We start from the raw sequence: 26,151 nt of genomic DNA, 5'->3' as shown, positions 1-26,151 counted from the left end.
GATTTTAATTTATTCGTTTTTTTTATTTTTTTATCTTACATTTCATGTGTAGATTCATGTATTTGCATGACTTTATTGACTATATTCTTACACTAAATATTCAAAGTAGATTTATAAATTGTACAGTCCATGATAAGGCCTGGCACAAACACAATTTGAGTAGGCGAGTGTGTGTTACATTTTGCTGTTTGGCCCAATGATTAAATTTTAAGAGAAATAAATATTAACCTTTAAATATTAACCTGTCATTTATTTACCCTCAAGTTGTATGAGTTTCTTTCTTCTGTTGAACATAAAATAAGGTGTTTTGAAGAATATGGGTAACCAAACCATTTTTGGTCCCCGTTGACTTCCATAGTATGAAAAGAAAATAATAATATAAAAAGTTATAACCAGAAACTGTTTATAGTATATGTGCATGTTTTGTATTGGATAAAAAAAAAGAAGAAAAATATCTGCATTATGCAATAATCAGTTTAATGAAGTCTCTAAAAAATCTGGTATTATGGAAATGCACATGCATGTTAACTGGCCCGAGTCAATGCCATTGTTCCAGGGAATTGATCTGTATAAAAAGGATACTGACGCCATAAAATATCTTCTACTAGTAAGGACTGCATGATATTTAGGCATTTGTTCTATCTGCATCTCTCTCAGATTGATGCATTCCAGCATATGCAGCACTTTGTGCAGGGGATGCAACAGCAAGCACAACACGCTATCGCAGCAGAAGACCAGCAGCACAAACTGGAGCTGCACAAATTGATGGCACGGTCAGTAAGACTTGCAACCATATGCCCACACTCTTATTTGACTTGACAAAAAAAGCACCTATTTAAATGCTTATTCTGTGAACCATCAGAAAAAGCATGGTATTTTTCTCAAACCACTTAAGTGCAAACCCAGCCACACATACATTCTAAAGATTTAATCGGTTATGTCAGTCACAAGTACTAACTGCATACTCAAAGAAATACTAACCCCATAAAAGCTACCTTGATCCTGACCTTAAGCATTTGTTTTACATTCTGATAAGATAGCATTACTGTTTGTTACAATCCGATCTATTAATAAAATACATGATCATTTTTTAAAATGAGATTATTGCATGATTGAGTTAGCCAATGAAATCAGCTATGTGTAGGATTTGCACCTGAAAAAAAAAAATGCACATAAAAATGTAGTATGTTAACACTAAGCTTGTCTCACATAGCTAGAACTTAAGACTAATTTAGCTGACTTGTCACTGGAGCAGTTTTTTGTGTACTCCGTCATCCCTGAGTGGTATACAGTTTTACACACTAATCATTTCAATTTCAATCTACAGCTTTAGCACTCAGCAGCCAGGACAAACAAACTCTTCACATAGGCCTGCCTCACTGCTCAGATATTAGGGCCCTCCCCTCCCTTACAGAAGTAATCTCTGCTTAATGTGATCATTGTTCTGAATATGTGTACTGAATAGTGCAAAACATCTGATTTAGAAGTGATATTTTTACAAAACAGGAAAGAACTGTGACTGACAAATTCAAAAGTTTTGTCTCTTTCCTTAAACCAGTTCTGTTCTATCCATTTATGTATTGAATGAAATTGTTTTCATAGTGTACAATTCTCTTGACTTTTTTCATAAGCTTGTTTGCTAATCTAATGGCACATATACAGTTATTGTATTCAATAACATTTCAGTTGAAGTGGTTTTTTTTAATGACTCTTCTAACTACTGTGTGAAATAATCAGTCTTTCAGTACTACTATTGTCAAGAGCCTGTTTTTGATTGCTGAAAAATAGGTGGTCAGCTCTCCAGGTTTTAGGAGAGAGCTTGTGTGGTTTACTTAATGATGAGATCAGTTTCTTCTTCCCTCCCAGTGACAAGCTCCTGTTGTCGTTATGTACTTTAACAAACTCCTAGAGATTTAATCCGATTAATACCATATTTGGTCCATCTAAACTATAGGCTGTTGCTAAATTGCAAAATGTCACGACCAACTCATTTACGGCCATCACATAAGAGAATCACACACACAAACAAACTGTTGATGATATGATTATTGCTGTATGATGTTGCTGTAACTCACACATGCAATACAAGGTCCAATTTGTCCCAGACAAGAGTCCTGACTTGAATACATCTACATGCAGTAATCATTTAAATGACCTAGTGCCACCTACTGGAAGTTGTTGTAACTCAAAAATAAAATGTCAAATGCTTCAAAGGAGTTCTGACCTGAAGAAATCTAGTGTAAGATAGAGATGGATTAACAAGAACACTAGTGTGCTATTTATGAATGCTATATCTTCAGCACCTAGCATTTCTGCAGACTCTGTTAATCTTCTCCTTGATTCCTTTAACTCAAAAGTAGTGGTCAACCTATGTGTTTTTTGACAGCTGATGCAGACATCTTGGAAAGCAGGTGGGCAGATAGCCGATATAAAGACAATGTGATTTTAAAAAATTATTATTATTCATATTTAAGAAATATGACATTTAATCACATTTAATTAATCACATTTAATTTACACGGACCGACTGTCACACAGAGAACACATGATCATGCTGGATAAAATATCACAGCTGGATTCAACTAAGTTTGCAAGGTTTGTGACATTAAATGTTCATTAGTCATTCAAAGATTTATCTAAACTATATAAATATGTATTTGCTTAATGCTGATGGCAAACAAAAAAATTATTATAATGTTTGCCTTTCTATTATTAATAGGTCTAATATAAAAGCAATCGTAATAATACTTTCTATATACATTAATTTCTTTGTTTAACCATTCTATCTAATTATTAGACAGACATCTTTCTGTATTTAACACAACTGTTAACGACAATGACGAACAAGAGAGAGAGTGTGAGCAGTGAGCAGTGTACTCAAACGCTGTCGCTCTCAGCGCCATTAAAATAAAATCTTGACGCACTTCCCACATATTTTCTTTAAAAGGGTGCTAAACAGTTTAGAAGCAGATCTCTTAGAAGTGGTGAATGCATCACTTCTTTCTGGGACTTTTCCAAACTCCCCGAAAACTGCAGTTGTTAAACTTTTCTAAAAAAAAAAAAATCTTTATAACCCAATTTTGAGCAATTATAGACCAATATCAAATCTTCCTTTTATATTCAAGATTATTGAAAATGTGGTCTTTAATCAGCTGAACAAAAACTTGAATTTAATTAGATATTTGGACAATTTTCAATCTCTTTTCCGAGGCTGGGACAGTGCTCATTAAAATAATAAATGATATTCGCTTAAATTCTGGTAAAATATCAGTGCTGTAGACACTGTGAATCATAACATTACTAGAGAGACTGGACAAATGGGTCAGGCTTTCTGTGATGATAACCAAATGGTATTGGTCATTCTTAGAAGGGAGAGGTTATTATGTGAGTATAGGAGAGTATAAGTCTTAAAGGGATCTTGGGTATTAAGACATGTGCAGTATAGCTTAATATAGCATACATTATTTCTCTTACTGAAATATGTAAAAGAAAACCTGTGAAAGATGGTTTTTTTTTTTTAATGTTTTTACACTATGGGGGGCACCATTATTTTATGTGCAAAGTACATTCTGCTTTGATGACATCAAATGGTTGCACTCTGTGAGCTACTGGCACTTTTTTACCGCAACACAACTCAGAAAATAAACAAAAGAAAATAAATTACGGATATGATACCACATTGTGTGACTTTTGGATGTAATTTTCAGTCGGAGGGCAACAAAAGAAGCAATATAGGAATTCATTGATTTCCTAGCGATAAGAAAAGGAGAAAAGAATGGGAAGATGCATGTGGACGAATAAAACATCCTAAAGACCCACTTTTTTCTCCACTTTAGCCCTTTGCCTTTGAGGTGGACGCACAGCTACTGAAACACCTTACAAACGGCTGAGATAAGAAATGCTATACCATCCTGTTAGGATGTAAACATGGTGACGCTTTTCTAATTGGCATAGTTTTTTTAATTTTGTTTGTTCCTCCTCTTTTGTTGGTAGAGAAACCCTTTTCGGTAACCTTTTTTTTTTTTTTTTTTTTTGCCATAAATTCATCACCTTGCCACGGCCAAACTGTTTGAGAGATGGAAAATACCTTCTAAATTTGACATCCTCAGTGTCTTGAGGTCATGTTGATCAAGTTTGGTGGTGATTACATGAAAACCCTTGGAGAAATATATCCAATTCCAGATCATGCGTATTTTAAACGATACACAATAGAAGACTTCATGTTGGGTAGAACACTGACTGTCAGGAATGGGAGTTGATAAGATCTACATGTGTAATTTTTTAATGACTATAATAGAAATGCTGTGTGGTACAGAGCTTGTCAAAAATTGCCTTATTAAATTTTATTTTTTACTTGTTTCTCCCCTGTACAGGTGTTTCCTAAAGCTGGGGGAGTGGCAGCTCAGCCTTCAGGGTATCAATGAAAGTACCATCCCTAAGGTTTTGCAGTATTACAGTCACTCAAAAGAGCATGATTGCAACTGGTACAAGGTATGTTAAATTCACAAACTTCAAATATACTTTATCTCACAAAAGTGACTACACCCCTCACATTGCAGCAACCATTTTAGTATATCATCTCAAGGGACAATACTATAGAAAAGAAACTTGGATATATTTTAGAGTAGTCAATGTGCTGCCTGTATAGCAGTATAGATTTACTGTCCTCTGAAAATAACTTAACACACAGCCTTTATTGTAAAAATAGCTAGCAACAAAAGTCCTAAAATGTCCTATTCCTATTCGACATGTTCATGTTTTAGTCTGCTTGACAGGATCAGACAAATTTGTGTATCTTGTTATAGAGCTGTTAAGATTTGGTACTTTGATTACAATTCTCTCATACTGACCACTGGATGCTCAACATGGCACCTCATGGCAAAGAACTCTGTGATGATTTAAGAATTGTAGCTCTGCACAAAGATGGCCTAGGTTATAAGAAGATGGGTAACACCCTGAAACTGAGTTGCAGTAGAGTGGTCATGGTCATACAGAGGTTTTCCAAGATGCGTTCCACTTGGAACAGGCCTCCCAAGGGTCGATCGAAGAAGTCAGGTCAAGTGCTGTGCTTCAGGTGCAGAAGCTTGCTTCAAAAACAGACATATGAGTGCTGGAGGCATTGCTTTAGAGGTTGCAGAAGTGGAAAGTCAGCTTGTCAGTGCTGCCTTAGACCACAGGCCACACACTGCAACAAGTAAGTTTGCACAGCCGTCCTCCCAGAATGAAGCTTCTTCTGAAGCTGGTTCACAAGGAAGCCTGCAAACAGTTTTGAGAAGCACCTTTATTTATATAACACTTTTAACAATACAGGCTCTAATTCATCAGAAGAGATCTGAGGAAAAATACCATGGTATGTAGTGCATGTAGTTAAATTTCTGATTTGTGAAAAAAGGCTCAACAACTGAGCAAACAGTAGAATTATTTAGTTTCAGGTTTTTGTATTAATTTACACAGTGGTATGTGAATTTATGGCAGCATTGATATAGCACCACTCCCACCGCACCAGGCACTTCTGTTCTTATTTTTTAGTAATTGTTATAATGAAGTAATTGTAGAGTCGTCCAGTTCAAGTCTGTGTCAGTTCTCTAGTCACTACTTATGAAGTCAAAGTCAAAGCAAGTAATTTTCTTCATTGAATCAAGCAAGCCACAATTACTTAAAAGGATAGTCCATAAAAAAAGGAAAATTATAAATTTCAGAAATTTTTAAAAGTCACATTACAGTTGCCTGATTTTACCAGTAGATTTAAATTAGTATAGGACACCATTTTTAAATATTTCAATTTAATTTAATCACTGAGTGTACATTACTATTCACAAGTTGAAAATGAAATTATATGTAATTATCATTTTAAATCATGTTTGGTTTATATTTGGGTGTGCGATGTGCAGTAGTGCAAGAATATGGATGCAGTATTGCAACAAAATGTATATATTATTTTAAATAATATATTAAAGATTAAAAATAAGCAACTTATAGGAATATTCCATGTTTACAAAATAACAACAATAATGTTTATATATATATATATATATATATATATATATATATATATATATATATATATATATATATATATAAACTTGGTTACAGTGAGGCATATACAATGAAAGTTGATGGCAAATTTCGGAATTTAATCTTTTTGTAGTAGAGTCACATACATAAGATTTGTTAGCTTTTTCCTAGTGTCCTGGCTAATGTCAGCAGTGGAATACTTAAGTTAGGGGCAGATGCTATAGACTCCTCAATGTACGGTCCCATGTATGGTCCTTTCCTTTGTTACATTGTGAATAATCAGTAACTGTTTATGCACTATACTGGGCTTTCACAACATATTCTTCTGCTAAAGCAATTCCTTTGTTGAAATGATTTGTGTTTTGAGTTTGATGAAATTCCTCTTCATCTTCAGATTTTTAATGGAGCGCAAAAGTTTTTTTGTGGGCCGTGGCTTCAGTAATAAGATGCAAAGTAAATCCTACAGAAACATTTTTTTTTTTATTCAGGGTTTGACCAGCATCACTTAAATGATTATAATTACTTTTAAGTAAAAACGTGTTAATTGCAAACAGAGAAAGGAGGCTGCTCACACAGAATGAAATGTGCTAAATGGATATGTTTAAACATTGCATTCATGTCTCACAAATTATAACCATTCACTGCCTGCAACTAATGCTTTTCGAAGCAAAAACATGTTCTTTGTAAATCGGGCCAAGGAGCTTTTATATTTTTTATTTTTTATTATTTTTTTATGTTCTTTAGAATTTGTTAGATTCACTGATGACTGCGTTTAATTAGGAGCATATAGCTGGAATTCATGTTATTTATCCTGCACTTGTTTCTATGCAGGTGACAGTTAATTTCCATTAAAGGTCCCGTTCTTCGTGATCCCATGTTTTAAACTTCCTGCAGTAATGAAGTCCCTAAAACAGTTTTTTGACTAAACTCTGCCCACATGAATACACAAAAAAGGGGGTGTGGTCATGTGGTCCTCAACGGAGAAGAGGAAGAGTTGCGCTTGTTAACGCTGTTATTTTCATCTCGGAGTCCAATCACCTTTGTTTGGGCTTCCCAGGGACGCTGTACTTAGAGATTAATGGTTACAATTTCTGTTTAACTCGGTTCCCGAAAATTATAATCCACATGTAAAGCTATGTGCAGCACATTTTGCTGAGGACAGCTTCCTCAGTCTCAATCAGTTTAATGCCGGATTCGCACAAAGATTATTCTTGAGAGATTGAGCAGTTCCCTCTTTGTCTAGAGAAGGCGTTGTTTATGGACCACAATCAGTAAGTGTATTTTATAAAGTTGGTGCGTTTAACAGTTTCTGTAACTTATTACACAAAGGGAAATGCTGTGTAGCTTTGTTAACTAGATGTTAGGGCTGTGCAAAAAAATTGAATGCGATTTTCATGCGCATCTCGTCAGGAGAAACGCTCCTGTGATTATAAGTACATCTCCAGCACGTGCGTTCAGATCAGGATTGCCAGGTTTTCAAAACAAATCCTGCCCATTTGCTTCTCAAAACTAGCCCAATCGCGTTTCCAGGAGGGCAGCGTGCGCTCAGCTGCTGTCGAATCGAATCACAACATAGGAACCCTGACACAATCAGAACTCGTTACGTATTTCTGAAGGAGGGACTTCATAGAACAAGGAAGTCATAAGCCCGTTTTTATGACAGCGAAAACAGCTGTATAGAGATAGGTGAATTTGTGTGAAAAATACTGTTTTTTTTTTACACACGAAACATGAACACATGTTATATTGCACACTGTAAACACAATCAAAGCTTCAAAAAAGCACGAAAAAACGGGACCTTTAAAGTTGTGCTTTTGGATCTGTGCTGTTGTTTTCAGTGTTACCAAAAAATAAGATAAATCATATTGCCTCTGCAGGCCTGGCATGCTTGGGCAGTAATGAACTTTGAGGCAGTGCTGCACTACAAGCACCAGAACCAGGGCCGTGATGAGAAAAAGAAACTACGACACGCAAGCGGTGCCAGTGCCAACAGTGAAGCCAGTAACAGTGACAGTGAGGCGGACAGCACAGAGCACAGCCCTGTACCCTCCCCTGGACAGAAGAAAGTCAATGAAGTGAGAAACAAACCAAAGCCAGCCATCAACACTGAATTATTCTTGGAAGCTGTGTGTGAAGCTACACCAACATTTACTTTTACTGCAATTTCAAAAAAATTCTAAAACAAGTAACAGGTTTAAATTGGTAAAATGGAGTTAGCATTTTTGATCTTCCAATATGTTTACTTTCCCATTTGAACAAATCTGCAGATAGTTGCTATTAACAAGGTTCTTTTAACAGTTTAAAACCGAAAATTGCACGGTATGTTAAATAATGTAAAATAACATTTGGGCATATAAACAGTAAATGCAGTGACATTCCGTCCAAAAATCTTGAAGTCAAATAAAACATGAAGTTGGCACAGACAGCATGCTTAAAAGTGCATGCGAAGGAAATAATGTGGATTTATGTATGAAATAATTTTTACAGTCATGTAATGTTTATAGTAAAATGTTTTCTATGCTGCAGGATTTGTCCAAGACTCTACTTCTGTACACAGTGCCTGCAGTGCAGGGATTTTTCAGATCTATTTCACTCTCACGTGGAAATAATTTACAGGACACATTAAGGTAAGAGAGCACCAAGTAATATAGACAACAGTAAAACTGTATTTCAATATTTAACATATAGATATATTTTTGAGTCTGTTTAGAGCTCATTTTAAAACATGTTTTCACAACATGCGGACATGTCACTTCACAACACTCATGAACCCACATATGGCAGATGGCCTGAAGCGATAATTTACAGTTTAATCTTGTGTGGAGCAACAGAGAGCTGAGTAATATCAGCTCGAGTCAAGTCGAGCCATATTTATATGTATAAATATCACTTTATACAACACTGATTTGTGACAAAGCATCTTTACAGGGTCAAACTGGAAAATATTTAGTCAATGATGCAAGATAATTGATGATTCAGTGCACATCTGGTTGACGGTATTTGCTGACATTCAGGGCTGTAGAGGTCATCTCCAGTTGCTGATCCACCATCTGGTCTGGATATGGACTGGGTCCTTATGGCTACAGTGACCTCAGAATAGGAATTAAACAGTATATATATATATATATATATATATATATATATATATATATACACACAATATGTGCAATAACTATACAGAATAGATAAGTATTCTGGACATAGTTTACAGATTTTAAATACTATTAGCATGATATTCAGACAGGTGTACTATGAACAAACTAGGGTGTCCCCGACTAAGGATTTTCATAGTAGAATAGGAATTTTCTAATCATATGATTGGGGGCGGGGAAAAATACATACAAACAGAAGAGTCAAGTCAGACATTCGACTAACATAATTACTGATGTTAACACACAGGGAAAATGTGTAATGAACAGCTTGCAGATATAAACGGGGTGAAAAATAGATAACACTTAAAACAATAGTATTATAATATTACAACGTTAGTCTAAAATGTTAGCAGTTAATGTTCTGCATTTCTGTTTTGAGCTGCCTGTGCTGAAGGTGACCAGTAGAGTGACGCATTTAATAGCAAGTTTTTAATCAATGGTATTCAACTCATCATTTCATATAGAATATGCTTTATTTATACAACATAACGTTAATGTTAAGACTTATAGGCTATTTTCAAAAAGGGCCCGAATGCACATGAATGTTCATCTGCAGGGCTCTGAATGCAAACTCCTTTTGTCGATGTGTTTTTCACGAAACAGTGTGCAGAAACATGGTAGCTAAACTCAAAAAATTCACAGAGTTTTAGTGTCATGGTCTTCTCATTATAATAGTATAATATTCGATTGTAAGATTGGTAGTCAAATCAGGCTCCTCAAATAAAAGCATCGTTTCGTCGACTATTCGGGGTCACCCCTAGAACATACTATACAGATGGATTATGTAAATTGTATGTACACTATAGGCAGGACTATGAACATAATTTACACTATTGCAATGGACAGTAAAGTGCATAAAAAATATTTCAGTGTGCAAATGGATTATTCACTGTTTATGGATGAACAGACAGTAGTGGAAGTTTACTGTTTTTTGCTTGTTTTAAATAAATCAGTCAGATGTAGTGATGAAGTAAAAAAAAACAAGGTGTGCTGTCTGCAGCCTTTGTCTGTGTACAGATTCAATTGATGTATTGCTCTTATCTGTATGATCAAAGCATACAGAGCAACCATCCAATAAAGCCATCAAATAGAGCTGAGACTCATCAGCTTAGCAATGAAAGTTAACATCATGTTCCTTAATGATATCTCCTAAGGGTTACATGTTAAGCAGCAGTCCTAGCACTGAGCCTTGTGGTAATCGATACTCTTATTGTGATAACAATTGCAAAACAATAAAAGATAATTCTGTGTTCCTAAAAAAATGTAAAATAGAGACTCTGGGCACAAAAACCATTAGTCACTCTTAAAGTGTCCAGAACAGTGTTGTCCTTTTATGGAATCTAAATCCTGACTCTCTTCATTACGGTGGCCAAGAAAACTAAACATGCTGCAACTTAAGAAAACACATGCAAATTAAAAAAAAAAAAAAAAACGCCAACAAATGAAGAAAAAATTTGCTAATCCCCAAAACACATGCAAATTAAAAGTGCTGCAAATCCTCACAACACATGCAAATTAAAACCGCTGCAAATCCTCACAACACATTCAACAAGTTAAGAAACGCACTGCAAACCCTCACAACACATGCAAATTAAGAAATGCGCTGCAAATCCTCAACACATGCAAATTAAGAAACGCGCTACAAATCCTTACAACGCATGCAAATTAAGAAACGCGCTGCAAATCCTCACAACACATGCAAATTAAGAAACAATTAATGAAGCATTGCAAATTTATTTTCATTAACCTTGGATATTAAAGTTAGCCATCTTATATAGTAACATTTCTAAGTTAATCATGTAATTATTCAGCTTATTTATGCAATCACCAACCACTCCACTGACCAGTAGCCACTGCACAATAAGCAAATCCGAGAAGGGTCTGACACTTTTTTGTGTTTCCATGAAACATTTCCGTTGTGTTCAGTGCTATTTGCAATGAGTTTCTTAATTTGCACATGTTGTGAAGATCATGTGAATTTATTTTTATTAATTAAAATTAAATTAATAAAAATTATTTTGTAACCCTCTTCTGTACAGCACTGTGCAAACGAAAAACTATTGAAATATACTGGACATACATGTAATTCATCAAATAATTTTTCATTGTGTATTTGTTCCTTTACATTTAGAGTCCTGACTTTGTGGTTTGATTATGGCCACTGGCCCGAGGTGAATGAAGCTCTAGTCGAGGGTATTAAGACCATTCAGATAGACACATGGTTACAGGTAAGACCATTTCCAGCTGTCTGTGCATAAGCAGGGTCTCGATTCCAACTGAAATAGTCACAAGTTAATTATTTGAAATCTGTTTCCACTGGCAGCAGATGGGAAAAATTTTACATGGTTTTACCAGATTTTATTTAGTTAGATCTGTAGATTCATGAAGTCTTATTATCCTACACAATTAAGCTTCCCAAACAAATGTATGTTGGTTTAAGGATGTTTTCACTTTTTTTATACTGACCAAAAACAAATTGTATCGCTATAAACTGTACATAGCACAATTTCACTTGAAATCACTGAAAAAAACAAAAAACCCATATACCCACTTCTTCCTTTCAATCAGGTGATTCCTCAACTAATAGCTCGGATCGATACCCCACGTGCACTGGTGGGACGTCTTATTCACCAGCTACTCACTGACATTGGCCGCTACCACCCCCAGGTATATGTAAAAAAAAAATAATAGTAATGTTCAAGTTGTTATATTCTGCCTTTCAAGAGGTTGTTTCAGATTTGAGATAAATGTCAGTTCCTCAAACCATAGTTCAACAGTAGGAAAATTAGTCCTCTTCCACATCAGCAATAACAGCTCCTTGGCTGTTTTATAAAATTTGAGGAATTCATGTTGAGCTTTGTTCAAAGAGTATGTAAAATCAGAGTGTCAAAGTATAAGATGTATTGATAGATTGTTTATAAATATCTTTCAAACCACTCTGCCAGACCTCCTAAGAGATACCACTTCACTCTTCATTCTCGCTCCCATTCCTCACAAAATATATTTGTGGAGGGGGAAGAAGCTGTTTGTAGCCTTCCATAAATCAAAGATAACTGTTCTTTGTTTTCTCTAAACTTACCCATAGCTTGTGGGTCCAAACCAGGGTCTGAAGGATATAACTTCAAATGGAATTCCTTAAAGGGTTAATTCACCCAAAAATTTTAATAAGGCTATGTTTTACTCACCCCGAGGCATCCTAGGTGTATATTACTTTCTTCTTTCAGACGAATCCAGTCGGAGTTATATAAAAAATTGTCTTTGATCTTTCAAGCTCTGTTGCATTGCTTCAGTCCAAAGAAAGTTAAATAAAAAGCACCCATCCATAAAAAAAGTGTCTCTCCGGGGGGTGAACAAAGGCCTCCTGTAGTGAATTGGAGTGTTTTTCTAAGAAAAATATCCATATACAAAACATAATAATTGCTTGAATCTAGCTTTGTCCAACAGTTTTACACAGAAGCAGTTGTGAGAGTTATGAGGTCAGCTCTGTGCATGCGCCAGTGAGTCTTGTGAAAACCAACGTTTGTAAAAGGGAGCAAACGACTAAATGTTTCTATACTTTAGCAAACGAAAACCCCTCTCCTCTTGGTTTATTTTGAGATCCTCTGACCTTCTGCTTTACAAATCTAATTCTTATTCTTGACCATTGTTATGTTTAAATCTGCCCACTGCGTTGCTGCTTGCGTCACTTCTGAGAGGTGCATGCGCAAAGCTGATCTCATATGTCACTCCCTCAGAACTGCTTCAATTACAACAGTGATCGCAAGCTAAATTCAAGTGATTATTACATTTTGAATATGGATATTCTACTTGCATCGATTCACTATAGAAGACCTTTTTTCACCCCCCGGAGCCATGTGAGACTTTTTTTATGGATGAGCACTTTTTATTTAACTTATTTTGGACTGAAGCAATGCAACACCCGCTGACTGCAATAATAGAGAATGAAAGATCAATTACTTTTTTTTTTTTTTTTTACTAGTCATGAAAAAGAATACTAGATGTATCCAGACTTATAGCGCCATAACCTGTGATTCCTTCTTTAGTAGCACTTTGATATTCATGATTTGTGTTTTCATTCTTAAAGGCTTTGATTTATCCTCTGACTGTGGCCTCCAAATCCACCACCACTGCCCGCCACAATGCAGCAAACAAGATCTTGAAGAACATGTGTGAACACTGCAACACACTGGTACAGCAAGCCATTATGGTACGAGTACACAATCAGTTTGAATGTCCTTAAAGTAAATGTTTTATTAGGTACATATTGGCCGTATTATTTTATAGTCATGGAAACAAATAACCTTGATTAAGTTGCTTTTGCTCGCTCAGACAAGCTTTACACAACGTGCTATAAGATAAACGAGATTTCCATAAACAGTACGATTTCTGTGGTCATAAAGGAGTAATGATGGATTAGTGATGTTCTACATGTTTAATAGGGAATTAGGGCAAGATTTATAAAAGGAAAAATACTGAACATTTCTTCTCTAGGGTACCTTGTCTAACTATGGGTATGTTCACACTTGGCAGGTTTGGTACAATTAAAGCAAACTCTGGAGTGATTGCTCTTATTAGTGCTGTTCATTGAATAAGTGTGAAAAGGCCATACAAACCATTATTGTATGTCAAACAGTCAACCTTAAGACTTGCCTTTATAGGGTGTGGTTTGACTGATATATGAACACAACACAGACCAAAGACATCTAAACAAATCAAAACCCATTACAATGTGCTAAAGGTGTTGGAATCACCGTCTTCTTGCAGCAGATCTTAATTTGTGTGTACAGCTAAGGAATGTTTGATACGATACTGTTTTGACTCTTTTAAACATTTTATAAGGTCTTTGTGAGTTTTCAGATGGTAAAAAAATAAAAATAAATACCACCATATGTACACACACGCACACACAATGAGCACATTTAGTTGAGCACAGAGCAGTGTTTTGAATGTTTGGTAATCTCTAATATAAAATATATACGCCAAAGAAGCTGGTGGTTTTGACCTTATCCTTACACCTTTTGTTTTGTATCTTCAGGTTTGTGTTAAAAATGGCTAAGTGTAAATGCTAAGCAAAACCCAGGACAAAAGCTAAATGTAATGTTTTATTTTTTTGTTCCGAACAAAAGAAACAAGAGAACCAAACTAAAAGTTTGTGTATACGTGTATTATAAATGCACCAGTAATAACATTTTACTGTGTTTTAAAAGTAACTTCAGTAACACATTCTATGAAGCACATTTTTTTAACACATTATAAGGGTATTATTAAGCCATTATAATAAATGCATAATGCATTATAAAAAACTTATGTTATTTCATCTCATAATAATCATAACAACAATTATAATGCATTTTAAAACGTACTTATTAGTGGTTATAACATTTATGATTATTTATAACATGCAATAAACACCATGTTAAATGCACTTCATTTATAATGGATTGTAAGTCTTAAATCTTACTGATATTACAATAAATAAAGTTGTTAATATGACTGAAATTACAATAAATATAATTAAAATCAAATGTACCATATAAAACATTAATCTGATAAGTAATCTGATTTTATGGCTGTTTAAGAAAAAAATATTATTTTTACTATTACTTTTGTTGTTGTTATTATTATTAAGTGGTCTTTAAGTGGACCACAAATAAGTAAATATTATAATGAATTAAAACTGTTGTTATGATTACTCATTAGATGATGCAACATATGTTTTTTTTATATATATATATAAAAAATATATATATATATATATAATACATTATGCGTTCATTATAATGCCTTAATACTCTTAAAGGGTTAGTTCACCAAAATATTAAAATTATGTCAATAATGACTCACCCTCATGTCATTCCAAACCCGTAAGATCTCCGTTCATCTTTGGAACACAGTTTAAGATATTTTAGATTTAGCCTGAGAGCTTTCTGTCCATCCACTGAAAACATATGTACGGTATACTGTCCAGCAAGGAAATAAAAACATCATCAAAGTAGTCCATGTGACATCAGAGGGTCAGTTAGAATTTGTTGAAGCATCAAAAATACATTTTGGTCCAAAAATAACAAAAACTACAACTTCAGCATTGTCTTTTACAGCGCGTTCACAACACTGCAGTGGCGCTGCTGACGTATGACGCTGCTGACGTGTTACCTTTGTTATTCGGTGCATCAGAAAACACATCAGCAGCGTCGTAAGTCAACAGTCACAGCAGTGATGTCACATGGACTACTTTGATGATGTTTTTATTACTTTTCTGGACACGGACAGTATACCGTACATTCATTTTCAATGGAGGGACACTAAGCTCTCGGACTAAATATAAAATATCTTAAACTGTGTTCCAAAGATGAACGGAGGGATTACGGGTTTGGAACGACGTAAGGGTGAGTAAGTGACATAATTTAAATATTTGGGTGAACTTACTTAAGGCCTATTCACAGCAAGGTCAATAACTATAAAGATATAGTTCTCAGTATTAAAAAATAGCAGAGTCCACACCACAGCTATAATGTAAAGGCACAGAGAACCTAATTTGTTGAAATCAGAACAATAATCTTTCAAAACAATTTTTTTCCAGCTGATGAACGATAAAAACATTGACAGCCAATCAGAATCAATCCTGCTATACCCGCGAGAATTTAAAGCAGCATAAGTATGTGCACTTAAAAAAATTAATAAAATAAAATAAAAAAACAGATGATATCGTCTGCTGGTGTGGACGCTAATATAGTTATCTTTATAGTTATCGTAGTTGGTGTGAATGATTCTTTATAATGGGCTTCGTAGAAAGTGTTACCATAACTTCTTTAGGAAAAAAAAGTTTTGCACACTAGTCCAACTTGCAAAACAAAGTAAAAATTTAAGAAACATTTCAGTCCCATTACCGTTAACTTAAAAACACAGATCCTTCTGAGGATGAGACCCTAAAGGAGCAAAAGTTGGTCTTTCATAGTAACAGTGACAGCTACCAGTCACTAAGGCAAGGTTTAGGAAAGGGTCAGTTATTTTCCAAAACATCTGCCAAACGATAAATGTATTCAAGTAGAAGCACCATATATATATATATATATATATATATATATATATATATATATATATATATATATATATATATATATATATATATATAACTTTTTCTGTCTGAGATTAGGTAAGTGAGGAGCTGATCAGGGTGGCTATTCTGTGGCATGAAATGTGGCACGAAGGACTGGAGGAGGCATCACGTCTGTACTTTGGAGAGCGGAATGTCAAGGGAATGTTTGCCGTCCTGGAGCCCCTTCATGCCATGATGGAGAGAGGGCCGCAAACACTGAAAGAAACATCCTTCAATCAGGTAAGTTTGTAACTCAATGTTTTGATGATTTGAGGATTGAAGGTTAACACTGAATACAGATGTCAAAAGATATTAGAGAAATAACACATGGCTGCTTATATTTTGTGTTTATGTCAGGTAATATTTCATTATATTTTTCATGTTACGCATATAACATCTTAATAGCAATGATTATGTCCCACAGGCTACAAGAATTGCTGTTAAAGAGTAATTAGTGAAGTGGATTTAGTTACTAAAAGCTTTATTTGTTTATTTCGATAATGAAACTTAAATAATCATTTGTACATTGAAGTAAAATAGATGTAAAAGTGTTTTGGTAATCCTCAAGAAAGTGGTATTAAATTTTAAATGTAGAGATGCTTGATATTTTAAAACCACAACAGTACCATTTTTAAAACAAATTTTATGAAAGTTTTTCGGTTGCACTCCATTTTACAGCACGTGTACTTACATGTACTTATAATGTACTTAGAGTATTTATCTAAGAAAGTTCTGGTAATAAAAGGTAACTACATGGGGTAGGTTTAGGTTTAGGGGTAGGTTCAGGGTTAGTACCTAGTTATTACATAGTTATTGTAATTACTATAATAAGTACATAGTATGTAGATAAGGAAAAGGACGGTAAAATAAAGTGCTACCAGTTTTTCTTAAACTGCAAATTTTGCAATCTATAATCTTGCACACAATAAATATGGAAGTGAATAATGAATAATCAGTGTGTCATCCTGCATCACTTTGCAAAACGCATTTACAGGAAAAACGTTCGTAATGCTTATAGCTATTTTATAAAGAATCATATTTCAAACATTAGACCAAAATATGTTTAAAACTGTGATTTTTTTTTTTTTTTTTTTTTTTTAAATAACATACATCTTTCGTGGGTTTTTCTATTATATATGTCAATAAGAGGCATAATTTATGGTTTATTAAGCTATGCATGTCTCTGGGAAAACCTTTAAGTTTGATGAAAAGTTACTGATTCTGTTATTTTCCTGTGCAGATGCTTTAAAACAATCTCTTTTGTGTAAAAGGGTATATAAATAATGGTGACTAGAGCTAACTTTCCATTTTATAACTGTGGCTGTGGTTTCAGGCTTATGGCCGAGACCTGATGGAGGCGCAGGATTGGTGCAGAAAGTACATGAGATCAGGTAACGTGAAGGACCTGACACAGGCCTGGGACCTTTACTACCACGTGTTCCGCAGGATCTCCAAACAGCTGCCACAGGTCTGCCAGTAGCGTTTCTTGCTTACAATAGTCATTAGATCACTTACATGAGCCTGCAGCAGTATCATAAATTATGATGTCCTAAATGTTAATATTGTTTTTCAAATTAAGAAATCCGAAATTTCAGGCAACTACAATTGGGAACAGAAAATTTTAGCAAAATTTTACAATGGTAAAAGCAATCAAACTCCCAAGAGGCATGTGTGTTAAATTCATAGCAGGTTAATTATGGAAAGAATATTTTCAGGATGAAGACTGACTTTAATATTACCAGATTATATTTTGTTGTTATAAATATCTGACAGTGTTGATATGATATCGGCTGTGAAAAGGAGTGCACTTTTAAAAATAACCACTTATACTAGGATATAATCAAGTAATGTTTCATAAAATTATGTATTCATGCATATTTCTTTGTCCACAGCTTACTTCCCTTGAGCTTCAGTACGTCTCGCCTAAACTACTCATGTGTCGTGATCTGGAGTTGGCCGTGCCCGGAACATATGACCCCAATCAGTCGATTATACGTATTCAGTCTATTGCTCCCTCATTGCAGGTCATCACCTCCAAACAGCGGCCACGCAAACTCACCATCATGGGTAAGAGCCAAATAAAAATGAGCAAAAGAATTGTCAAAAGACCCGGTACTTCAAGTAGGTACAACAATTTTTTTGGGGGGTACCAGGTTTTACTAGTGGTACAGACACGCAAATCAAATGAAAGATTTCTAGCAATTAGTTTTTTTGTGTTTCCCATACTTATTTATTATTTATTTGTTGTGCCCGCCACAATATCAAAACTGACAGCCACAAATAGATTTTTCAAAAGGCTTTGACTTCGTTGAATAAACATGAGCACTGCACCTGTCACAGTCAAAAAAAAACCAGCATGATTGTTTTTATATCACTGTATCTCTCCAGCTCTACAAGCACCTCCTTCTGGAAGAGAAATAATTTGCATATATATGCAGCCACAGATAGAGTGCAAGGCTGTTGGAAACACTGTTATGAATATTATTAAATGTTTTAATTTGGATGTTGGATTGAAATTAACGCTGGTATTCTGTTTTAGATTTTTAAACACCAGATGCTTTTAAATTAATTTTGAATCTAAAATACGTGTTAGAGTGTTAGAGTATTAGAGTATACAGTTTGGATTAAATTAAAGTATAGTAAAAATGTTTTTGTGTTTTGCTTTGGTACCGAAATTGGTATAGAGAACCGTGGATTTTCACTGGTATTGCTACCGAATCCTGAAATATTGGTACCGACAACACTAATGAAAAGGAACAACAGACTTAAATAAAAAAAAAAGGCAAAAAGATTGAAAAATGAGGATATACAGTTTATGATGTTTCTTTTTTTTCTCTGGGCCCACAAGTCCTGGTGTAGGCATCTCTGTTCTAGTTTGTGAAAAGGGTTGTTTTCATGAGTGCAAGATTTAATTTTATTATCTTTTTTCCATACAAACATGTGTTGTAATCTTGGTTGTAAATGTGAATGTTTGTATGACAGTTGATATGGTGAGACAAAGCTTTCTCTGTTCTGTTCTGTTCTTTTTTGCATCCTGCAGGTAGCAATGGTCATGAATTCATGTTCTTGCTGAAGGGTCATGAGGATTTACGGCAAGACGAGAGGGTCATGCAGCTTTTTGGCCTAGTGAACACTCTACTGGCTAATGACCCAGCCTCCCTGCGCAAGAACTTGAGGCAAGCCTCTTGTATTGAAACATCAGAGAATCTCAGAAAGTGTCAATCTGAAATTTGAATATCATTCAAACAAGACATAGCTAAAGTAAATAATATATTGATATATTGTGTATATTTTCTTAAATTACTTAAGAAGATGATTTTGTTTTTCTGATGAGTGGAATCAATGCCTAATAGATTCAGAATGTTTGACACAAGAAGTAATTAGTAATAGTAACCAATATACAGTATCACCGTGGCTGGTATATCAGCCAGTATTTAGAATGTTTTAATTACTGGCACAGCTGGTATTGTAGCAGACTCATATGTCACACCCACAGACCGTTGGCTTAAAGTTTGTTGTATGGGACACAAAAGTGGAAACACTTCAGGAGTGTCAAAGTCGTCATTGGATTGGTTGAATTCTACAGAATTTCTGCGAGACGTGTGTGTTACGTTTTTAATGTGCCACCTGGAAACAAATATACTGTGGCGCCAAACCCCCTCGCGAAAGAAGAAAGCCACCATGTTTACAGCTGTGATGACGAACATTTATCAGGATCAACTAAACGCTGGATTTTCAAAAGTATGTCAAATATTGAAAGTCCGCAGCATAGAATCTTTAAAATAAGTCTTGAGCGTTTTACACACCGGTCTGTTATTGTAGCGACATTTCCACACCTCAAATCGTAATGATTAATGAAAAAAACTGTGATTGGTTGTTTGACATGTCGGTCAAATGGCTTCATGGGCGGGCCTTGTCCAATGAAAGCTGTAGTGATAGGGAGTTCGGATCATTTAACTGACTCAGACCTTTGAGTCTCGTTCAGCAAAATGAACTAATCTTTATTCGAGTAATTTCATTCATTTTAGCAAAATGTAATTAAAATGTTGCATTACTTCCCTAACTCATCTACTAGTTACTCTAAGACTGAGCTAATTTCTTGTAGCCATTTCTTTATCCTCAACCTGTTCCATCAGTTAGATAAGAATTTCCAGGAACACATTTTAGGGGAAAATATTTTGATTTTACATTAATTTGTTCTAGAATTGTCAAGATTTTAATTGATGTTTTATAATCCAAGGATTCTAATATTTGTGGAGGAGGATATACAATGCTCTCATACACACTGGGCATGAGAATAGTCTAATTGCAGTGTTTATTCCAAACTGATTCAAAATGTAATGCTCTAATATTTGTTGCTCATGTTTTGAATTGGTTTCCTGTTCTGAATATGCCTTTGAACAGTATTCAGCGCTATGCTGTGATCCCCCTCTCCACCAACTCTGGTCTGATCGGCTGGGTTCCTCACTGTGACACGCTGCATGCACTGATTCGAGACTACAGAGAAAAGAAGAAGATCTTACTCAACATTGAACATCGCATCATGCTTAGGGTAACGTCTCAAACCTGTCAAATACAGCTTCCTGTTTGCCATTAGTCAGTCAAAACTGAAAATTTTTACCTAGAAATAAAATGTATGTCTTTAGTATATAATAGTGAACTCCACAAAATATTAATTTGCAAAAATGTGATTGTGTCATGGCTGTGAGATTATAAATTTTACATTTTATTTTGGATTAAGAATGACAGAGTCAATGTGGCATTTGAGTCAAGGTTGTATTATATTGTTTTATTATACTACATTACATTATTTTTTATATATTATATATAAGCATTTTAAATCAGTGATCATTTTTGTTATTGTTGTTAACATTTTTTTATATATCATATTGATTATCCTAGATTCCCACATGAAAAGAATGTATGTGAATGTACCTTAACATAGGATCTCATGGCCATGACTAAGAATGTCATTACCCCTTCGTCATGTCATATCCTATTATGTTCCTACAAGTAAATTATGTCATGTGCTCAACAAAACTAACTGAGGATGGTGTGGGAGGACTTGAAGAAATTTTAAAGTAAAATTGATCTCCTAAATAACCCATTCAATTAAGTGTTGACAAAAACTGTGTAATTTATTGTAGATGGCACCTGACTATGATCACTTGACTCTCATGGAGAAGGTAGAGGTGTTTGAGCATGCAGTGAACAATACAGCAGGAGATGACCTGGCCAAACTGCTCTGGCTTAAGAGTCCCAGCTCAGAGGTTTGCAATCATCATCATCTTCATCTTTCATTCACATCAAAAAAAAAATTGTATATGAAGCTCATAGTCTTTCTTTCTCATCAAAGTCCATTCAAGTCAATTCATCTCAGGGCTCAAATAGATGTGGGCGAATTGTAAAATGTGTTTAGGAGCACTTATGCACTGTGCACTATTAGCACTATGTCCTAAATACGTTCAATTGTATATCAAACATCTTAATTAAAATTTTGAGAGGACTTAAATTTGGGGACAAAAATGCAGACACATGATACAATCTAATGTGATTATTAAACTTCAAAAGGCTGGTGCATTATTAACTAAATATGTTCCAGAAATATTTTTTTTATCTGAACATTTAAAAATGATTATGTACTCTGTTTAAAGGGGCTGGGGGTGGACAGTGGTTAATCATAAAACTTAAAAATGGCTCTTCATACCCCAATGGTTGCCAACCCCTCTATCAAAGAATACCACACTTTTATAACAACAATATATAAACTATATATGTATGTATGTATGTGTGTATATATATATATATATATATATATATATATATATATATATATATATATATATATATATATTAGGGCCGGATGAATTAATTACAGAAAAAGAAAAATTCCCGCATTTTTAATAACTTATTTTTGCGCCGCGGAACGTTTCTCACTGGATGAGTTTCGGCGGACCGATTATACTGAAGCACCAACTAGCGTTCGCATATCACTGCAGCACATCGAGCCTCAAGGATCACCTCAACGCAAAACATATAGCAGCTAGCGTGGACTTTACACTTTATGTTGAACTATGTATTATTTTGTTGGTGCAACAGTTTATGTTGAACTCGTTATTGTTTTGGCCAAGGTTATTAAGAGTTGGACTTAGTATGTTATTTCCTCTGAAGCAACAGAGAGATGTGTTCTAATAGTCAGTGTTTCCAATGTTCTGAATGTAATTGACAGTATTGAGTTTTACTTAAAAAAACACTTTACAGAAGGTTCCAGCACCTATAAGCTTCCTGAATTTCTGAAATGTACTATTTCTAAATTATTTCTAAATATGCTATTGTCACACTTCATGGCAAAAATTGCACTGGTCTGCTAGACTTGGTTGAACAAAAATAAACAATATTTTGTTGCTTAAGCTTATGTATTCAGTCATTATTCAATGGTATACTATAAATCCATGTGAAAAAAAATTACTTCTCACTGTTCCCAGGTCAAATATTTATCTGCGATTAAAATGCGATTCATTTCGATTAATTAATTACAAAGCCTCTAATTAATTAGATTAATTTTTTTAATCGAGTCCCAGCCCAATCAAATTTATCCAACCCCTTTGACCTGCAAGGCATTTTGCTGCGACGAACAAAATTTTATGAAAACAATTTAACAAAGGCATCAGTAAAGTATTAGAGAAAGTTTTTTAATACACTTTTGAGTGATTCTGAGAATGGAATACTGATGAATCATGATGAAATTCAAATTGGCTCTAGTCATTTGTTCAAAATTATTCAACCCCCCAAAACTCAAATTGTGTGCAGAATCTTTTATTCTTTAAAATCACCAATAAACGATGTCTGTAAGTGGCTTAGAAGCTTCTGTCACCTCTCTACTACTGTTTTGGCCCATTCATCGCCTGAAAAAGCTTCCAGGTCGCCGTTTTCACATTCACCACTGTGAACATTTTTCAGCACACATACCGCTGATTCATTGGTCCAAAAAGATCCAGTTTGGTAACATCACTCCATAAAACATTCCACTGTTCCACTGGTCTACACAAATGAATTTTATCAAGTTCAAGTCTGCCTTTTGTTGTTCTTGATTAAGAGTGGTATTCATCAAGATGTCTCAACATGTAGGCCATACTTGTCTAGTGTTCTTCTTACACACTGCATTGAAATTTGACCTTTCATCAGGTCATCTTTCAAGTCTTTGGCTTAACATTGCAGATTTTCTTCAGTTGCTCTGATTAAACATTTTATGATATTGTGCTTTTTCTTCAAGAACCTCAAAGTTTTAATTGATTACTTTTTCATTATTTTATTATTTTAATTAATGAAATAAAAATTGCTTACTCTTCATACAGGTTTGGTTTGATAGGAGGACCAACTATACCCGCTCACTAGCTGTCATGTCCATGGTTGGCTATATCTTAGGGCTTGGGGACAGGTACAAACTAAGATGGAATAATTGCTTTTTTATAAACACTTATCAAACTAGTTTATTCATTCATAAATTTGATCTTGCATAATCTTTTTTTCCTCTAACCACAGACATCCTTCCAATCTGATGTTGGACAGGCTCAGTGGAAAGATACTGCATATTGATTTTGGGGATTGTTTTGAGGTAGGATTTTTTTATTATTGTTATAAACAACAAAAATTATCAACATACAGTTGTTTTGTTTGTTTACATCAGTTTTTTTTCTGTATATATTTAAGGTTGCAATGACCAGAGAGAAATTCCCTGAGAAAATACCTTTTAGATTAACCCGGATGTTAACCAATGCCATGGAGGTAAGATGGTGTTGAAGCCTTAAATGTTTTTCACCTTGCCTTAACTAGTAACTTTTCCATATACTGGGAAAAGCAGTGATACCAAATATGTTTGTTTGCCTTGGTGTTAGTCTCATGTAAATAATGTTCCTTGTTTGAATAATAATAGAAGTAAAACATTTCTACTTAGTGAAAAAAATTTTTTATACGTGTGTGTGTGTGTGTGTGTGTGTGTGTGTGTGTGTGTGTATATATATATATATATATATATATATATATATATATATATATATATATATATATACAGTACAGACCAAAAGTTTGGACACACCATCCCATTCAAAGAGTTTTCTTTATTTTCATGACTATGAAAATTGTAGATTCACACTGAAGGCATCAAAACTATGAATTAACACATGTGGAATTATATACATAACAAAAAAGTGTGAAACAAGTGAAAATGTCATATTCTAGGTTCTTCAAAGTAGCCTCCTTTTGCTTTGATTACTGCTTTGCACACTCTTGGCATTCTCTTGATGAGCTTCAAGAGGTAGTCACCTGAAATGGTTTTGACTTCACAGGTGTGTGTATATATATGTGTGTGTGTGTGTGTGTGTATATATATATATATATGTGTGTGTGTGTGTGTGTGTGTGTGTGTCTGTGTGTGTGTGTGTTTTTGTGTGTATCTCATGGAAAAGTTCTTTATTTTTTTGTCATTTAATTCAAAACAGCAAACTTTCTTATACTCTAGATTCATTGCACACAAACTATCATATTTCAAGAGTTTTTTGTTTTAATTCTGATGGTTATGACTTACAGCTTAGGGAAATTTAAATTCAGTATCTCAAAATAAATATTTTCTAGATCTGTTCAAGATCTCCAAAACAGGTTTAATTATGAACTCAATACTTGGTTGGAGCTCCTTTTGCATGAATTACTGCTTCAATGCGGCTTGGCATGGGGGCAATCAGCCTGTGCATTATTAAAGCCCAGGTCACAATACCTCATAGATTCTCTGTGAGGTTCAGGTCAGTTGAGTTGACTGGCCAATCAAGCACAGTAAAATCATGCTTTACAAACAAAAAATAAAATAAATAATAATAATTAAAAATAATTTAAAGCGATTTAAAGCCTACATAAGGTAAGGTTGGGTTTATCTCTTTTATTTGGGACAAATTCCAAATGTTTCCATATTTGTGATGTTGTCCATTTGAAGCTAAACTTTTATTCATTAAAAATATTAAATAGGTTAAATAGGCTTTGTATTTCACACGTTTTAGTATCGACGGGGAAAAAAATCATAAAGAGCTAAAATATGCCCGTGGACCCCTGATCACATGAATAACACTTGAACGGCTTCTGTTTCCAAGGAATATGTGAGGCACCAGCATGATCAAAGTCACAATTCACAATTTTTGGTCACACAGTAAAGGCATAATTCAAAAATGCAAAGTGTTAGCAGTTTGAAAAATCAAGAATAATAACGGAGTTACAGTAATAAGAATTATTTGTAAATGCTGGACTGTTCTCATTTCAGTCTGCATATGGAACTTGGAGATTTTTGTTTTGTTTTATACGTAGACTGTAGCCTAAGACTATCCCACGTTTTGAAATTAACTCACTGTGGATGTTTTAATGGTTTTTAAGGATGTTACAATGTTATATTATAATGTTATTGTTGTTTACTTCGTCCTTCCATCTCTGTTTACAAACCAACATTTTATTGAAATCCTGTTTCCTTTCAGGTGACCGGACTGGATGGTAACTACCGGATTACATGTCACACGGTGATGGAGGTACTTCGTGAACACAGGGACAGTGTCATGGCTGTACTGGAGGCTTTTGTCTATGATCCATTACTCAACTGGAGGCTTATGGACAGTGAGAACACAAATTTTTCTTATTCAAAAGAGTTTTCTGAATCAGTGTCAAAAAGTGCCCTAGCCATCTCCACAGTATAGTGGGCACGCATTTAGAGAAAAATGCACCTTTCATTTGTTTTCAATTTGAATTTGCTAGTTTAACCTTTTAGCCAGCACCAGAACTCGGGCATCCAGAACAACCCTAAACTCGCACGTGTCAGTGTTTACAAATATATTAAATGAAATGGGACAAATTTAA

General features: G+C 34.6%; 1 protein-coding gene across 1 annotated transcript in view; it reads left to right on the top strand.

Moving 5' to 3' along the window:
- mtor (mechanistic target of rapamycin kinase) overlaps positions 1 to 26,151 on the top strand; it is a 157,762-nt gene that overhangs the window by 99,656 nt on the left and 31,955 nt on the right. The window contains exons 37-53 of the mRNA XM_052603534.1: positions 658 to 773; positions 4,374 to 4,491; positions 7,893 to 8,090; positions 8,542 to 8,642; positions 11,299 to 11,395; positions 11,736 to 11,834; positions 13,252 to 13,374; positions 16,321 to 16,503; positions 17,597 to 17,731; positions 18,156 to 18,330; positions 19,304 to 19,439; positions 20,668 to 20,815; positions 21,411 to 21,533; positions 23,619 to 23,701; positions 23,806 to 23,878; positions 23,974 to 24,048; positions 25,776 to 25,911. Coding sequence (XP_052459494.1) covers positions 658 to 773; positions 4,374 to 4,491; positions 7,893 to 8,090; positions 8,542 to 8,642; positions 11,299 to 11,395; positions 11,736 to 11,834; positions 13,252 to 13,374; positions 16,321 to 16,503; positions 17,597 to 17,731; positions 18,156 to 18,330; positions 19,304 to 19,439; positions 20,668 to 20,815; positions 21,411 to 21,533; positions 23,619 to 23,701; positions 23,806 to 23,878; positions 23,974 to 24,048; positions 25,776 to 25,911 — 2,119 coding nt within the window. The remainder of the gene's footprint in view (positions 1 to 657; positions 774 to 4,373; positions 4,492 to 7,892; positions 8,091 to 8,541; positions 8,643 to 11,298; positions 11,396 to 11,735; positions 11,835 to 13,251; positions 13,375 to 16,320; positions 16,504 to 17,596; positions 17,732 to 18,155; positions 18,331 to 19,303; positions 19,440 to 20,667; positions 20,816 to 21,410; positions 21,534 to 23,618; positions 23,702 to 23,805; positions 23,879 to 23,973; positions 24,049 to 25,775; positions 25,912 to 26,151) is intronic.

The sequence above is a fragment of the Carassius gibelio genome, chromosome A8, assembly GCF_023724105.1.
Source record: "Carassius gibelio isolate Cgi1373 ecotype wild population from Czech Republic chromosome A8, carGib1.2-hapl.c, whole genome shotgun sequence".
Lineage (NCBI taxonomy): Eukaryota > Metazoa > Chordata > Actinopteri > Cypriniformes > Cyprinidae > Carassius > Carassius gibelio.
Note: the sequence above shows the minus strand (reverse complement) of the source record. Positions and strands in the feature narration are given on the sequence as shown.